Source organism: Anticarsia gemmatalis, chromosome Z (assembly GCF_050436995.1).
Source record: "Anticarsia gemmatalis isolate Benzon Research Colony breed Stoneville strain chromosome Z, ilAntGemm2 primary, whole genome shotgun sequence".
Taxonomy (NCBI): Eukaryota; Metazoa; Arthropoda; class Insecta; order Lepidoptera; family Erebidae; genus Anticarsia; species Anticarsia gemmatalis.
In genome coordinates, this window is record NC_134776.1 from 11,645,644 (window position 1) to 11,664,218 (window position 18,575).

General features: G+C 33.2%; 1 protein-coding gene across 3 annotated transcripts in view; it reads right to left on the reverse strand.

The window, feature by feature from the left end:
* Positions 1 to 18,575, reverse strand: part of LOC142986383 (cyclic nucleotide-gated cation channel subunit A-like) — a 50,250-nt gene that overhangs the window by 4,497 nt on the left and 27,178 nt on the right. For 2 of the 3 annotated variants that reach the window (XM_076134861.1, XM_076134859.1), the window contains exons 3-4: positions 16,344 to 16,770; positions 1,359 to 1,527 (exon numbers count right to left, since the gene is read on the reverse strand). In XM_076134861.1, the coding sequence (XP_075990976.1) occupies positions 1,359 to 1,527; positions 16,344 to 16,770 (596 nt within the window). Of the gene's footprint in view, positions 1 to 1,358; positions 1,528 to 2,244; positions 2,485 to 12,213; positions 12,593 to 16,343; positions 16,771 to 18,575 lie in introns of those variants that run through there. The other variant, XM_076134860.1, reaches the window with a different exon arrangement.

The following is an 18,575-nucleotide window of genomic DNA, read 5'->3' on the forward strand; positions in this document are numbered from 1 at the left end:
ACATAGCTTTCATTGAGCCATAAATATTTGTTCTGTAGCGGATACTGTGTGTAGGTGACTCTGAAACCTTGTATTGCAATGAATAAAATACACTACCTTTTCTAACACAAGTCTAAATGAGTTCAAGATATAAAATAATGCGACTCGGCATAAAATTTGACTACTCCGATTAAATCCATTTAATTATTCCTAAATATACATAATCACATTTGTAGTTTAGAAATTGTTCAAGTACGACATAGTTAAGTATAAATTCTCCCCACATTTCAAATAATTATATTATTGTCGATAATAGAATATGTACAATGCATATGAACTGAAATTATTGAAACAAAGCTAAAACTAAACTAAAATATATAAAAAAGAAATAAGAAATATCTCAAGAACCTTATCAATTACTCTGTATCAAAGATGACATATTCATAAAAAATCGTGCACATACTTCATTTGAAGGAAATGCAGAATGTTCTTATAAAAATGGCGTTTACCCAAAGTCACTTGTTGATTTTATTATTGAAACAAATCTATTGTTGAAAAGATGATCAAGGCGCTCAAGTGCAAGAGATTCCATGATTTTCGTTTACAGATATCCGGTTTCAAAGGCAATTTGGTTCGTTGACTACGCCATGCAGACTCGCTTTGACAGACGTTTCAATCAAAATACCTGGTAGATGGGTAACGTATGTGTATTGGCAGTGAAGAGCTGATACCTGGCAGTACATCAGTTTCAGTTCTCGGTTCATGGTATCTCCCTATCCTGATCGATATACATACATACCCATGTCAGGTTTCCCACGTAATGATTCAACTTGTGCACACATATATACAAAACATTTGACTCGTGTTGCTACGTTAACAAGAACATATCGACATTTTTTTAAAAAAAGGCAACCCCGAAAACATTCGCTATGTAAATATTATTATAAATAAAAAACCCACTTCTAAGCTAAATTTTCTGAAATAAAACATAGCCATATCATCTATGTAAACAAAGTTACGCATGTTTAATGATATTTCAAAAACGATTATATATTTATTCAATTTTGAGGGGACCACACAAAAAGCACCAGCTCATAACAAAAAAAAAACATCCAAACAGTTATCGGGTACTAATTATTTAAAAAATATGGACGAATTCATAAACTCCTCTTTTTTTTTGAAGTCGAGCAAATAATTATTGCAAAACCATTCGCTAAGCAAATTCGATAACCGACATTATCGAAATATACCAGCATCTGATTAGTAAATACCAGTAATACCACCCAATCTGATCGCTATTTGTCATTACGTACCAGGTTAAAATTAGTTACATATTTCATAAAGTAGGTAATGTGGTGTTTATTTAAACGTTTACATACCTTCGTGAACGTGGACGATGGTGTCGACGAGATAAATGGCGTCACACAGGTAATCCAGCACATACCATAGAGATAACAAGTTTTCGCGCTTGTCCAGTTCCCAAAACACCGCTCGGCCGATAACGAACACCACGTTGTAGAGAATAGCCAATGACACTACAGCCAGCCACTGAAATACAATAATTATTTTAGTATTTATTATTAGTAAAACGTATTTCACCACACATTTAGAATAAGAGTAAGAGCCGAAAATTAATTTAGTGTTTCTACAATCTAGGTTAACATAAACTAGCCTAGATATACGTCTTAAATAAATACGTCTTCTTTCTTCTTCTTCTTCATGTGTCCCACTGCTGGGCAAAGGCCTCCCCTCTTTTGCTTTCAAGACCGCTGACCTTTATATTAAAACATCCTGTTTGCCTCAGATAAAATGGTTACGTAAATATTTTTAAAATCATGAAGGTATGATTTTTTTATACGTCTGGATTCACGTGACCACCTAATAGAAGATAAAATTGGCAAACACAATCAACTTTGATATGGCTTCGTACTCATATCAAAAGCAACCCTCATTACGTGTTGTTTTGATTGATCAGACATTTTGTTTTTCAAGCTTTACACTTGATTACGATATTAATACTAATCATTGGAAATATAAAACAGCTTTCTAAATGTACACATAAACTCTTTTTGTGTTTAATTAAAATTAATTATATGTACTTAACTTAATTAAATAATATGGTAATATTAGGACAAATCAGTATACCACTATAAAATATCAGTAACATCAAACTTATCACAAATGATTATCCTGGAGTAGTAGATAAATGATTACAATCAAATGTTTCCACCGCAGGATTTGGTGTATATATTTTCTAGTACGTACGTGGTAGTGAGCTGGGAGGGTTGGGTCGAATGCGAGTTTTAATCCACAGAACAGCTTAGATCTCTTCGCTTGGTACAGCGGCTCATCAGGATCTGTAAAAGTCTGAGCAGCGAATTTATCCAGAAACCAGTCTGGAGTCTTGGAAGAACCTTCTCCACTGATGCGATATCGAAGGCTTCTAGTCAGCCTGGAGAACTGGCGCCCGATCCAGCTGCGCCGCACACTACTTTCGCCAGCAGCCTATAGAATTCGCTTACTTTTAGTATAATTAAAAATAGAGCAACTAAAACTACATAATAGGAAGAATCATTTGTAGATCAGGAAAGAGATACATAAAACTAATATAAGTCCTTTGTCTAAATGAAATTAACTTTCATTAGTTCTACGAGTTCACCCTGCAGGTTCCTATTGATTCTATTACTACGAGTACAGTCAGCACCAAAAGTCGATGAACAGAATCAACTTAACAAAACACCTGTTCACAATAAAATGCCATAAGTTAAAGTCGCAACTAGGAAACAAAATAGCCTGTACACCAGAAATTTACAAAATTCGTTAAACACGAGTATTTCAAAAGTATCTGTACACTAGTATTCCTAAAGTTGCTGTACACCAACAATTCAAATGTCGCTGAACATCATTGTATCAAAAGTCACTAAGCAGCAGTAAAGACAAAATTATTAGTATATTTTGAACATTGCCGTGTGTTAATCTACTTTTGTCGCTTATGTTGTTCAGCTACTTTTGGGACAGTGCTTGCTTAACCTTAATAATGTATGTTAACACGTTAGTATCTATTTCAATACTTATTTACAAAACAATTATATTTTATTGTCAGTAATCATATTAATCTATAATATGAAACATAACATAAACATAACTCTAATGATCTACGAAGCGATTATAGTGACGGTACTTGTAATTTACTTTGCGCGAACCGTAAGAATACCTTACATTTAATTAATATTTCTGTTCATATGACTTGTGATAATTTTAGTCTAGCGTATTATTGTCGTAGTCTGAAGTAAACGAAACGTTGTGTATGTGCATAATTGTTTATTTATATCATTGATACATCAATCGATAAATATCACAATAATGCCGTATAATGTGCATATTACGGAGCATGAACGTCAGAGAATTGTTCTCTTGAAAGAACAAGGATACAATGTATCAGAAATTGCTGCAGAATTAGGTGTTTCGGTAAGTAATAAAACATATAATATTATATCATATTTGCTTCAATTTTTAATAATAATTGTAAGTAGGTATTAAGATTGTTGTAATTAGTGAAAACAAATAAAGTGTGCATTATTTCTAAAACATTTTAACTATTAAACAGTTTTAATTTTAAAACAATAATAAATTACATTTATTTGTTTGATATTTTTACATAAAATCGATCAAACAGTCTAGGAATCAATTACCAGGACGAGTCAGTGTTATATTTTTATTATTAAATCAAACATTTATCAATATTTAAGCACATACTGATAAGTATGGGTGCATATATATGTTTATGTCTAATCATAGCTAAACATTTTTGGCTTAGGCGTTGGGATGACAATGGTCACATAAGGGAGTTGAAAAAATGTTGAATTCTGTGATATGAACATCACAGAATTCAACATTTTTTCAACTCCGTAATATGCACATTATACGACATTATTGTGATATTTATCGATTGATGACCTGCGCAACTTCGCTTGCGTCACATAAGAGAGAATGGGTCAAAATTTTCCCCGTTTTTGTAACATTTTTCCCTGTTACTCTGCTCCTATTGGTCGTAGCGTGATGATATATAGCCTATAGCCTTCCTCGATAAATGGGCTATCTAACACTGAAAGAATTTTTCAAATCGGACCAGTAGTTCCCGAGATTAGCGCGTTCAAACAAACAAACAAACAAACAATTCAATTCAATTCAATTCAATCATTTATTTTGCGAATATTGGTACATGTTATCAGATGTTACAAGTATAAGGAATCACCATAATCAGCTTTTAGCATGCAAAATTATACATTTCAAATAAATACAAATTCATTAAATTAAAATTAATACCAAAAAAAAAAAAATAATACCTAATGTCAGTGAGGAATAAACGAATATAAAATGTCATAATAATTACAGATATTAATAATTAACAATTATGTCCATTAAATACAATTTGAATTAATAAAATCTTGGTCATGTCAACTTATCACCTAGGTATTCACTGACGGTGTAGTATGCTTTTGCCAGCAGTAATTTTTTAACTTTATTTTTAAAAATACTAAAATTTAAGGTTTCCAGTATTGAGGCTGGTAAATGATTATAAATCCGCGGTATCATACAGAATACACTATTGTTGTATATTGCGGTCTTGTTAGGTGGAAACCTTATTTTTAAATTATGCCTTCGACTACTCAATCTCTCAAACATAGCGACGTTCTTTCTTACAAATAGGACCACTTCGAGTATGTAGATGCAGGGTAGAGTAAGCAGATTGAGATTAATGAAGTGTAGCCTGCAGCTATCGGTCTGTTTCAGTCTAAAACAAACAAACTCTTCAGCTTTATAATATTAGTATAGATGTATCAATAATATAAATAAACAATTATGCACATACACAACGTTTCGTTTACTTCAGACTACGACAATAATACGCTAGACTAAAATTATCACAAGTCATATGAACAGAAATATTAATTAAATGTAAGGTATTCTTACGGTTCGCGCAAAGTAAATTACAAGTACCGTCACTATAATCGCTTCGTAGATCATTAGAGTTATGTTTATGTTATGTTTCATATTATAGATTAATATGATTACTGACAATAAAATATAATTGTTTTGTAAATAAGTATTGAAATAGATACTAACGTGTTAACATACATTATTAAGGTTAAGCAAGCACTGTCCCAAAAGTAGCTGAACAACATAAGCGACAAAAGTAGATTAACACACGGCAATGTTCAAAATATACTAATAATTTTGTCTTTACTGCTGCTTAGTGACTTTTGATACAATGATGTTCAGCGACATTTGAATTGTTGGTGTACAGCAACTTTAGGAATACTAGTGTACAGATACTTTTGAAATACTCGTGTTTAACGAATTTTGTAAATTTCTGGTGTACAGGCTATTTTGTTTCCTAGTTGCGACTATAACTTATGGCATTTTATTGTGAACAGGTGTTTTGTTAAGTTGATTCTGTTCATCGACTTTTGGTGCTGACTGTACATACAACTCGTCAAACTTTAAAGTGAATCTATACCTACAGAAACAACTGATATTCAATTAGTTAGAACGTCCATTAATATCTGCGCTGTCGCTAAATCCGTTTACCAACCTTTTTATGTGCGTGTGCACGGAGAGATCACGCTTGGAATTCATTGCATAGAAAAGTGAGCTAACAGTTTTTGTGCTATGAAAATACTGAATTAATATTGCAAAAAGGGCATGATACGAGTATTTTGACATTAGATATTACTCTGACTGAAGTACCTAAGCAGTTTGACTACAAAGAAAACTTATACCTTATGACAGGGAAGGAAGTACCTGAGGACAGCAATGTGGAGGGCGCTTGTAAAAGAAGGCAAGACTCATAAAGAGTTATTGCGCTTCCGAACATAGGGAGCAAGCAAGTAATTTGCAACAAATATTATTACTTCCGAGAAGCTTGTTTTTTTAATCACAAACCATAATGTAATACAGTTTTTTACATCCTCAGAAAACTTTTATGAATTTAAAATACATCAGCGCAAAACAAATATACAGGGTGTGAGGCATACGGTTTTCTAAACGATTTATTTACGACACTGATACGATTCAACGAAAGATTCAGAAATATTTCAGTTTATAGTCATAAAATTGCTATCAAAACTATATTTTAAACATTCATTTACTCCTTTTAAATTAATATTTAATGTAGGCATTTGGTAAGAAAACTTTAAGACCCGTTTTTCCATTATTTTACAGAGTTTTATAGAGTTCGTTTGAGTTAGGTCTTCAACTATCCTAAACGAAGAGTTTCCTAAACACTTCTTCAGTTCATACCCTTTGAAATGATGTGCTAAGTGTTAAGCCCGGTCTATTACAATGGTAAATTTTAAGTTTTTATTTTATTTTTAACTAGCTGACCCGCGCGACTTCGCTTGCGTCACATAAGAGAAAATTTTCCCCGTTTATGAAACATTTTTTACTGCTGCTTTGCTCGTATTGGTCATAGCGTGATGTTATAATAATATAGCCTATAGCCTTCCTCAATAAATGGGCTATCTAACTCTGAAAGACTTTTTCAAATGGGACCAGTAGTTCCTGAGATTAGCGCATTCAAACAAACAAACAAACTTTCAGCTTTATAATATGATATGAGATCTGAAATGCGTTATTATAACGGCGAATATTGCGCATGAATGCAATTATTTATAGGGACGCTGCCCCCGCCGCCGCGGCCGGCCCGTACCGTGCCGCAATACTAATATCGTGATATCTCCTAAACTATATGTCTAAATAACACACTGTAAACTGCAAAAATAATCTAAATTAAATGCTCGTGATGATGAACTTACTTATTTTGATAAGGATATATGTATTATTGGTTATATCACCAGTTAAACATCACCCAACGAATTAAATGTTTTTTTAATACAGAAAAGTAGTTTTTGTGACTTAAATAAAAAAGCTGGATATATGTCATCGCGGACTTTTTTGTAGAACTAATAAAGACCAATGTTTTTGCTATACATTGTTCTTACTTGTATCCAACGGTATAAGCGGCGCACGCACAAATGCAATCTTCAATTAGATTTTTTTTCTGACTTCTTGGACATAAATCGCTATAACTCAGCTAATATAGTTTCAATGTATTTCAATTATATATAAAAACCTGTCGGAGAAAATACTCTTTCTATTAGTGAAAACCGCATCAAAATCCGTTGCGTAGTTTTAAAGTTTTATGCATACGAAGGGACTACAGACAAAATGGGCGACTTTGTTTTATACTATGTAGTGACTATCATATCTCGGCAATGCTGACTCCTGACTAAAGTTGAATGGTACCAAGTGCACCAACGTGTCAGCAGCAGTCTACGCCAGATGCCTATATCTGTTTAGAGAACTATCTGCCTAACACCCCGTAATGGTCTTCATACGTAAAAATATTTGCCGAAACCTTGATATGTTTGGTAGTCGCAGATAACCTTATGTATTGTCAATTACAAAATAATTTATTATATAGCTTCCTCATTAAAGAGAATTTTCTTTCCTTATGACATTAAGAGCTGCTTAATATTGACAGTGGGTAGGGCAGGTATTGCTGACTTACATCGCGATGAGTGTCGTTATACCATAGGTAAGTGTCAGTCAGTGAATGAGCGATGAATTTAAATCAGCCTTTGTCAATGTGTATCATGTCATTGAAATTATTTTGGATTCTTTTTCGTTTCACTTTGTTGAAATTACAAGGTCATTAAATCGTTACATAAGAATATCAGCAGTTAGAATTATAAAAAAAATTTTAGGCACTTAGCAGATTTTTACCAAAGTTAGTTAGACAGATAATATCTATAGGTACTACCTCGATATCCGACAAGCGACGATGAAATATTTTAAATAAGTGTAATATGTAACTGAATACCTAATATCCCTGTAACATTAATAATATCATACAGAATATTTATTAAATTTTTTTTGAGTCCATGATCTGTCTTAGTGGCTAGGGCCTAAAGTCGAGTTAATTTGTAGATCCTTACATAAGCAAAATTTCTATGTGGTTGTTCTACTGTAAAACGGTAATTAAAATGCAAACACTCGCAATTATGACATCAGAATCGAGTGATATGGATGTTTGTATCGGTCATAACAATGTACTTAGCCATTGACTTCACGCTGTTTGTTTAATAACAGGCTCATTAACGAGCGATGTGTCAGTGTCAGAGGTACCAATGTTACACGCTCCATCTAACTGTTTAATTAATATTTTGGTCGTTACCTTTGACGAAAATGCGCGCTATTTCACTCATTCACATTTCATTAACTGAAGCAAAGTTGAAATTTTACATTTAAATTTCAACTCAGTTTCAGTTAATGTCAGTGGAATTCGACAGTTCGTTAATCACTATCGGTATCAAAATTCACGTTTCATTGAAATTTGTTTGTTTTATTTCGCCTGAAATGTGTCCATACGAACAATATCGAAATGAATTTAATATGACGATGCTTGAATAAAAAAAAATAAGCTACTGTTCACATTATAATGCCGATGCTATGTAAGAAGTAAAAAAGTTACTATGACCTACACTGATGATACATTTTTGAATTTTAACTGTCGGGCTTGGATTCTCAAGCAAGGGCCTTTTCCCAAACGCAGGAGGGGATAGACCTTGAGTCCACCACACTGGCTAATTGCGGGTTGGGGACTTTGTTGCATGGTTAAGAAATGTGACAAACAATTTTTAGGCATGCAAGGTTTTTATCACGATGTTTTCCTATACTGTAAAAGCAAGAGCTAATAACTTATAAAACACATACATAGCTCGGGTTCGAACAGTCGACCACTAGCCAGGGAGGTGCCAAATAATACTACTCGGCTATCACTGCTTTTTAAATGTAGAAATATGCGGAACTAAATAATAAACGTTCATAATTTCACACTGATAAATAAAACGACATTTCCACATAGCGACTGTGAAAAGTTTTATCCTCGACGTTGACGGTTGCGGAAAAGTAATTTTAAATAATCTGTCCATATTAAGCCATAAAATAGGTAAGTATTATTTTAGCATCTCTTTTAAAAGCTATTGCGCCGTTGAATGGATTTCTACAAACATAAAACAAGACATAAAAGGCACTCGAATTTTTATAGTAACGTCCGTAAAGAAAATTGTAAGTATTATTATTTTGGATATTGAATGAGATTAGATTTCAAGTTACATAAGTTATATATATATATATATATATATATATATATATATAAGTAATAGAAAAATAGATGCCTATAAGTATTTGAGTTTTTAATGAGCACTTGGTTAATTATATACTTCTCCCGAAAGGTAAATCGACATTTCTGCAATTAGCACATACAGTAAAGCCGTTCTGAGCGAAATTGATTTGTATTCAATAACTCAATACTTGTCCTTTCCAATATTTAAAGGCTTTGAAACTGGTGACAAGGCTTTGGTTTAACAGTTTGACATACAAGCTTATTAAACAAGCTGTGGATTGGCGCTGTAAGCTGCCGACATGTGTCAAAGGGAGATTCCACAGGGAGCACAATAGTCGATTTTAAAAAATAACGGATTTGAAATACGTCATGTTCATAGAAATATTTATTCCTGATAAAATAAAACTATCAACAAGCCTTTGACATTTTGTTTTTTAGAGCGACAAAGTTAAAAACGTTTGAAAATGTTTGCCGAAACTATTTACAAAACTTCTATATACCGCGTATTTTATTTTTTGTAAAAACCCGTAGAAATAAATGTACACCTTCATATTTGCCAACATGAATGCGGCTTCCATTTTTTTTATATGGTTTAAAGAGACCTGTTTTTAAAGCTATCATAAAATATTTATCATTATTAATCTATTATCTCTACTAATACCTCTTATTAAAAGTGTTGAGTTGTAATTTAACATCGTCAATCTGGAAGAAAAATTCTAATTCATAAAAAATACTTGGAAACCAACCTAAATTAATTTAATTTAATTCTGTTTTCTTTTCCCCAATAAACACTAATAAAAAAATTACAATTGAAAAGTCACGTTTCGTAAGCACAATAATTATAATCATACAGATTTAGCCCGTTAAAACGTGACTTAAAACTACTTAAGTAGTTTTACTGATCACACATTCCAATCAATAGTTACGATGGAAATATAAAATATGTGACAGAAGAACTAGATACTTCGCGATTTCATAACGACGTTTTGTCATTGAATTAGGCTATAGGTAACCTTGTTTTATGACATAATCTCATTAACATATTAATTATTCCTCATCCCTTGGCATTAATTTTAGTTAATTTAAAAGTTATCTATTAATGGTTCCAATGTCATAGGTATACAAGTTCTACAGTATTATAATGTTCATTATTATCAAAACTAAAAGCCCCTCTACGCGAGTTTGTACAGTGTAAGCGTGTGAGGGGGCTATAAAGCGTAGGCTGCAGTTGTGCACAGGACACCTATACCTACGGTGAATTTATGTATGGATTCCATACATCTGTACCTATATGGAATTGGTCGGTATTTGCTGGGACTTGTCCATTGTCCTCCGTTCTGGCAATAATTTAATAATATGATCGGAAATCATTTATATAGATATATTCCAGCTATTAACAATAGGCATCCACACAACAGTTTTAGTGAATTTCCACTTCACTATTATTAAAGCTTTGAATATTTTGTACAACACGTTTTCACAGAATGTAGAATAGCAAAACATTTTTTAATAAATTGCTTTTCCATGAAAATTATAGAAAGAGCAAAAATGAAAAATTGTTTTCAATGAAATATTGGGTTTAAACCTGCAGCAGATAAATAAGAGTTAATTAATATATTTTAATAATACCTGTGTGGGTACTTCTAATAATGAATATCTAAAAGATAAAAGTAGCAGTAGTACTTTTTAAGTTCTTTTTTTGGGAAAGTGACAGGCTTTCTACATTACACTAGGTGTTTCATCAATATTTTTCACCTCTACATTCAACTAATTTCTTTGAAGTGCTTGTTACTATTTTACTACAGCATTTAAACAGTGTCAAGATCATTAAACACTGTAATATAACGTTGTGTAGGAAACAAACTACGAATGCTAGACACGAACGTTTCAATTGTGTGCCTTAAGCCATTAAACGTCACAATAATTAGTGGTCGCTCTTTCTTCTACACCCTCCGTGTTGCTACGACAAGTAAATACATCATTTGGAGGTTAATTCGCTAGGTCTCTGGTTTTACTATCAATTACTTGAGAAAATAATTTCTTTAAGACATTACAACATTTTACATTAATCGATTTATTTTTATTCCATTATTGGAACGTGTTTTACGCTTTGAAAAAGACACGGAAACTTCCAACTTCTAAAGTAACAATTGTTTACCGCCTACCCTTACGATTTAAAAGAGACTAATTTCAATTAGAAAGCGAATGCTTCAAGTAGTCTTTCAAAAATTATATATTGTGTGAATTGAATACAGGTTGGAGCCATTCTTGTGGTGATAACATTGTTGCACAAACCATAAAGCAAATATGTTCAAAGCAAGACTAATTTAATATTTTAAATGATTATACAATTCCAACTAAAACACTGGAGGGCGAAGGTATTTGTAGGAATCCTGAATTCCTGCAATACTGTAAAATTATTGTTTATACAGAAATACTTAATATAAATTCCCAGGAACTGTTGCGAGCTGTATCTCATTTATTAATAGAAATTAAATCCTTGAAATAGTTGCAATTATTATAACCTACGTTCCTACTTCGAGGAAATATACGTGTGTGTGATAAATATCTGTTTCATGTTTCATTGAAGCTGAATTGAGACTACATCATTTTATTTCATGGAATACTTCACATAAATAACTTCAAAGTAGACATTGATTGGAATATGACATCGTTTTATTCACTGGCTGCACAAAGAAGACGCACTCAAATAAAATTATTTACGGAAATTTCCGGAATATTAAAATGAATTTACTCTTTTATGTTATTTTTCAATGGACGTCTGCTCCTTTAAAAAGCTTACTTTATGAAATGCATTTAAATAGAGCTTTAACAAAATTATGCCATTTTTGGACGGAGGCAATAATTTTGATACTAGTAAATAGCATGGTGTTAAAACACAAAAAAAAACAAATATTTAAATTAAATGTTAAAAAATGAATAAAATAAATCAATAAAATCATAGAAGAGAAGTGTTAAATACATAGAAATATTTAAAAAGCAGATGTCTCTATCCTAGTGTTATTAATGAAAAAAATACTTACCGACCCCATGGTATTCAGACCTATTTTTTGAATCGTGAAAACGGGGCTCATTGCTTAAAAATAAAGTTGCACCCGTTTTCCAGTCACATGAACTATTTCATTTTATTATTCACTTTTATTCACCACACCGACGTCTTCAAATAAATAGAGCCATTAAGACTCGTCGACAAATAATATAGATCAGTATCAAAGTAATTGTTAGGAGGTTGGGTCACGATACAACTACTATGAACTCCAATTAAAGGAATTTTTGTTAACACGACTAATAATTAAGAGAGGGCGAGGTATCTTCAATTAAGATCTATATTACAATAAGTAGAAACTAATGTTATATTTGTCCAACACTAGAGTTTCAATAGGAAAGGCGCGACAGGTAATTCGTCCGTGACTTCCACAGTTGAAATGGGAATGAGCGTCAAGTTAAAATTTAATAGGTAGTCTGTGCGTGTCCAAGGCAGTAGTATCGAAACAATAGGCCATGAGGAGCGCGCCACACCACGAGCCGCTTCCCGATGTCACGTTTATGACGCGTTCACCGTAGCTTCCGTCGTAAATACTGATTGTCCGACCACCATCGCCGAACGTAATACGTCTAATTGCCCCTTTAAAAGTTAATGCATTAACTTGATCATGTTTCGATGCCTCATCACAATTACACCAATGTTTGCGATCTAAACGTTTTAAGCAAATTAAGTACGATTTCCAGCCAGTTTGTAATTTCTTTGTTTTTTAAATGACAGGGTCAATCGTTTTATCATTTTAAACTAACTAATATTTTCGTAACAAGTCTTATTGATGAGGATGGTTTTCAAAAGTATAATTGGTTTTGGAATCGTTACCAATAAATCAATATAAAAATTATCTACTATCTACGTATGTAATTATTATTTCTGCTGCCTAATAATTTATATTATTATTTAGAAGTATCGCACACGGTTTCATATACGCCCCGTTTGGGTTTTAATCAGTTTTTGATCGTATATGAGTTGTCCAACATTTTTTTATTATAACAAAAGGACCATTTTTTACCTACATCAAGAATTAACCACTGCTTTAAATGTCTACAAAACTGTTGAAATAACTTTATTATTTGCAATTAGGTATTATTGACACTATCGCATCTTACTATAACATAAGACAATATAATAATATAATATAAGATGATTTCTTTTGCCTAATATAATTCAAAAATGTTGCATAAATATTTGAATAAGTAATAAACATATTATCTCAAATACCCAAACGAGGCTGAAAGAATTCAAGGAATAATTTAAAATTAAATTATTGAAATCAGTAATTTTCGTTATAACTGGAATTCTAGTGGAATATTCTGGTTGAAACAAAGGCATTTAATGAAAACTAGTGGAAAACGCGTTTCAACTGTAATACACTACGTAGAAAAAGTAAAACGAGCACCTTGGTCTTTTTTCGTTATCGGAATATTTTTAAAGAAATATGGTATGTTTTTGGATTTATAATAACTGTTCACGAATATTTTAGTTGATTTATAATTTTTTGGCATCCTAAGGTAAGTTGTAACAAAAATTTACAAGTATTTAGCCCGTATTATAAACTCGTACCTATTACCGGATAGTGTATTTATTTCATATCTAAACCAAGCTTTTGTTAAAAGAAACTATTTTAAATATTTTAGCGTCCCTTTGGACACTGGAAAATTAGATTTTTTTAAAGTAAGGATACATTTCCCGGGCTACAAAAGCTGTGTAAAGCTATCGCGTACTTTTAAATTGATTCAACGTTAATCAAATAAAGCTAAAAAATGTTATGCAGTAAAGTAACAAGTTTCCATCGACAAATCTGTAACAGCTGCCCTTTTGGTTGTTCAAACAATCTAAAGTTTAATTGGATACCTGCATTGTTTTAGTATCCAGAACCGTAGAAAAACATCATAGTTTTTTTTTAGTTTCCTCCACAACCCAATTTACCTCAGTTATAACACGATAGTGACTGACTGGTTGTTAGACTTTCAAGCTTCTGACTACTGTTAACGACTTTCAAAGATCTTTGAAAATGGCAGCCGGGACCCACAATTTAACGTGCCTGCCGAAATACGTAGGAACTTGATGTTTACAAAATGGTCACCCATCCACAGAACAACCTCGGTAACGTCGAAAATTTAGAAAAGTACAACATTTTAATTTGGAATACCTATCGTTTTTGTAACCAAAACCATAAAAACTCATCATCAACTACAAAACTGAAAATGAATTGCTGTTCGTTAGTCTCGGTAAAACTCGTGAACGGCTGGACCGATTAGGCTAATTTTGGTCTTGAATTATTTGTGGAATTCCATAGAAGGTGTAAAAAGTGAATAAATTTGAAAATGCGCGATGTTAAATAAAAACAAGAAAGCGTGACCGGAGCTGCGCGGGTCAGCTAGTTTATAGTAATTAAGAATCAAATCATCCATAATAATCATAGGTGCTTGTTTATTTTTGCAACATAGTTTTTATACATACAATACATATGCAAAGAAAAACATTTTCTTTATTTAGGAGTACGGATACCCTACGCGACACCCGACACTGAATTTTCAGAACCAATAGTGTTAGATAACTTTTAAACTCTCGCGTTGCATGTATAATGTATAATAGAACAACACGAATTTTACCTTGAAATGCCTAACGTCTCGGCGCGGCGATCCAATAGTCCAATAGTTAGTAGTAGATTTAATAGTGTTTATTTACGTGTATATTGTCTTATATGAATAACATTTCAGGACATTTCAAATGATAGGTAATTTAATAAAAATGCAGCCAAGTTTATTCATGTCATTATTAAAAAAGCGGCAAAAATAAATCTACAATGTAATAAATACTATAAATAAAGCTTAACTACAATTATTCCAAATCACTTCACATATTTTATTTTATTCTGTTTTTAGTATTTTCTTGTATAGCAAAAACAGAAATAAAATAGAGACTGCGATGTCTCCGTATCAAGGTCCCGTTCACTCTCTGAACGGAACAGTATGGGTGTTCTAGCTTGAAATAGAATTAGAATATAAACTTACATACTATATTATATAACTTATTATTATGTATTTAAATACTTAGTCTATGCGCGTTAACAAGTGAATACCGGACATCGATTATTCCGTACCAAACTGTGGACAGTAGTTTAGGTTATACATAATTCCTTTACTTATATGGATCGGATTATTGTTATGGTTGGTTTTGTTATTTTTTTCGATGTATGCGGCGATTACAACTCTACCAGTGCTAACAGCTGAAGTGACGCGGAAATTGACTATCTATCCATATAAAATTACTTGTTCTGACTGACTAAAAACGTCGCACAGCGTAAACCTTAGAACTGAGAAATATGAAATGTGGACATGGAGTGTCTATTATAATGTAGGCATCCCCTAAAAAAGGATTTTTTAGTAATCCACTCCTAAGGGGATAGAATAGGGGATGAAAGTTTGTATGGAAGTTCGTCACATAAGTATAAAAGTATACATATAGGGCTTTCACTTGGAATAAATAAGTACGAGTTTCAGCGATTTTAAAAAATCAAATCAAATCTCTTTAAATAGGGGATGAAATTCAACTTCTATTTTTCCTGACATTTATGCGAGCACTGATTATAAATAACATAAGATTACACCGGCTGCAAATTCATAATTGCCGTTTTCATTTGATAAAAACCCTTCACGTTAATAGGGTTACTGGTTAAGTCGACCTTTTCTCGTTAAGGGCATGTAGTTTACATCCTTATGACTATTATTTGATTTTTACATAAACAGAAATATGCTTTATGACCGCAATAACCAATATTGTAAGTGCGTAGTACAGTCATTTAAGTAATTTCCTACGAAAAAACCTAAGTGACACATTAGATGATGTGCACCTCCATCATATTTGAGACGTGTGGATTCTGCATGATGACCTTGTACAATAGAGGGAAAGTGCCAGAGAATGGCTGGACACAAATTACCCAAACAAATGGATTGGAACATGCTATTGCAGTTTATGTCACTCCAATAATTATGCGTTAGAGTCAGAAAATTGTAGTTATCGTAAAAAAAATGCATTCAAATAATAGACGAGTGTCAATGTCCTTTATTAACATGTTAACGCGCACAGAGCATAGCACTTGTATTTTACCTGTTCAAAAGGCTCAATGCCCTCCTCCACGCGGCCGCTGTTACGATCCTGCGTTGGTGTGGAGTTCGAAGCTTTAGGTGGGCTGGACCTAGGGGGAATGGTTCGTGGGGGAATGGTTCGTGGTGGAATGGTCCTAGGCGGAATTGATCTAAGTGGATTGGCTCTGGGTTGATTGGCCCTTGGTGGATTAGCCCTCGGTGGTTTGGCTCTAGGTAGATTGGCTCTGGGTGGATTCGCTCTAGGCGGATAGGCTCTACGTGGAATGGCCCTGGGTGGGTAAGTTTTAGGTGGTCGAGCTTTTGGCAGAGCTCTGGGAAGATTAGCTCTTCGGTCCGGCATTTCAATCCGCGTGGTCGCGACGGGATCGCGGCGGTTTAACCCAGACGGCCCAGGGCCTGATATGGTGAATGGTTTTACATCCCGGTACCTGCAACAAACAAATTGTTATAGAAAAAGGATGATATGCTGCATGTAAACATCCTTGATGTATTCTTTTTGTTGCTAAAATCTCATTATTAGGGTTAATAAAATGGTAAACTTTATGTTATCCCAAAGTACACACATCAACACCGCGTAGGAATAATATTTTGTATTAAGTTCCTAAACTTGAAACACTGTATTGCAAACCTTATTGGACGATATTAAATTGAAAAAAGGAACCGAAAGATTTACGGGGCCTAATGGTAGCGAAATTTAAAAGTTCCGTCTACGTACAGTTATATCGGGATATTTTTTTGTGGAAAAATCAAACTTTGTAACAAGTTATCGATTAATATCGAATTAAACCTATTGTATGCATCATTCAGCAGCAGTCAGCACCATTTAGCGTGAGAAGAAACTCTAAGGGTAGTGTGCATGCTGTAAGTTGGGTCTACTCAACTGAGTATTGCTGAGGAGATTGGAACAAGACAAAACGTCAAATCTAGGTTATGGTTACGCTACCGTGCCACTGGTAAAGGGGTTGCAAGACATCTAGGCGGGAAGCATTTAACCATTTAACGACAAGACCAATTTTTGCAAGTTGCCGCGAGAAGAGAACCTAATGATACAGCCATGCAATTGACCAAAACCCCATGCGCACGCGTAGGACATGCTCCAAATAGAAGAATTCCTCTGCAAAAATTGCGACGGAAGAGCAACTTTATTGCATCTAAGCCGTATAAAAAAATCGTTGCAGGAACGTTATAAATGTCGCGGGTGATTTTACAGATTATATTGATTTTTCACATAACTGTTAAAAATACAGTACATTTCTTGAAAAACACATTCATGTTATTTTTACATATAGTCAGAATTTTTAAAAATATACATATGTATGATTTTTTTTAAATTGAGATAGTTGTGTAAATTCAAAATATTCCTAGACAGTGTCGATGTTGTGTATATGATTATCTGCGTTATTCTTACTTACACATATATGTATACTAACGACCAAGAATAACATTGCATCTTGCAAATAGTATACTGATACTATAGTAATGATAGTCAATATTGATATTAATTACGAAGTTAGGGATTTACATTTTGTAGATTACTTATAGATCTGACTTCCTCATACTTTCTAAGGCTCGTGCAGCGTTCGTTTTTGGCAATATTTAAGGGGCACTCAAAGTTCGCGCTAAAGGGGCTTTTAGAGCTTTGACACGTTTAAGTAAAGTCGACTGCAGCTGATAGCGCACCTGCCTGGTTATCATTTGAAAAATAAATCGCGTGTTAGTAATTAACACAGCAGTAATAACAAGTTCGAAGCTTTCTTAGAAAACATCACTTTGTAGATCACCATTTAATAATAGTTGCGATATTTTTAAATCGTTTAACATTAGTTAACTAGTTTACCAAATTCTGTCAATGAAACCAGTTATTACGGACAACATAGGACATACGATGATAAATCTATTCGTCAGTCTATATCAAATGCAACTTGTAAAGGTAATATTTCAATACAGAGAACGCAGCGGACAGGGCGGCACAATCACCATCGACAACATTGACAAGCAATATCTCAATTTGCAAGGTGATGCTTTCGATCCTCGCTCACTGGCAGTTCGCTGAAATGTCAAACTCCTACGCCCCTGCCACGCATTGACAAACCCGTTCTGATCGCAAGTTCACTTGTTGAAATACTATACATAAACAATTTTACATATCTCGCATTTATTGTGAACAATTGTTAGGGAGTATTGAAAGTTTATTTTTTGTCTTTAACATACGACAACCAACCAAAAAATATTG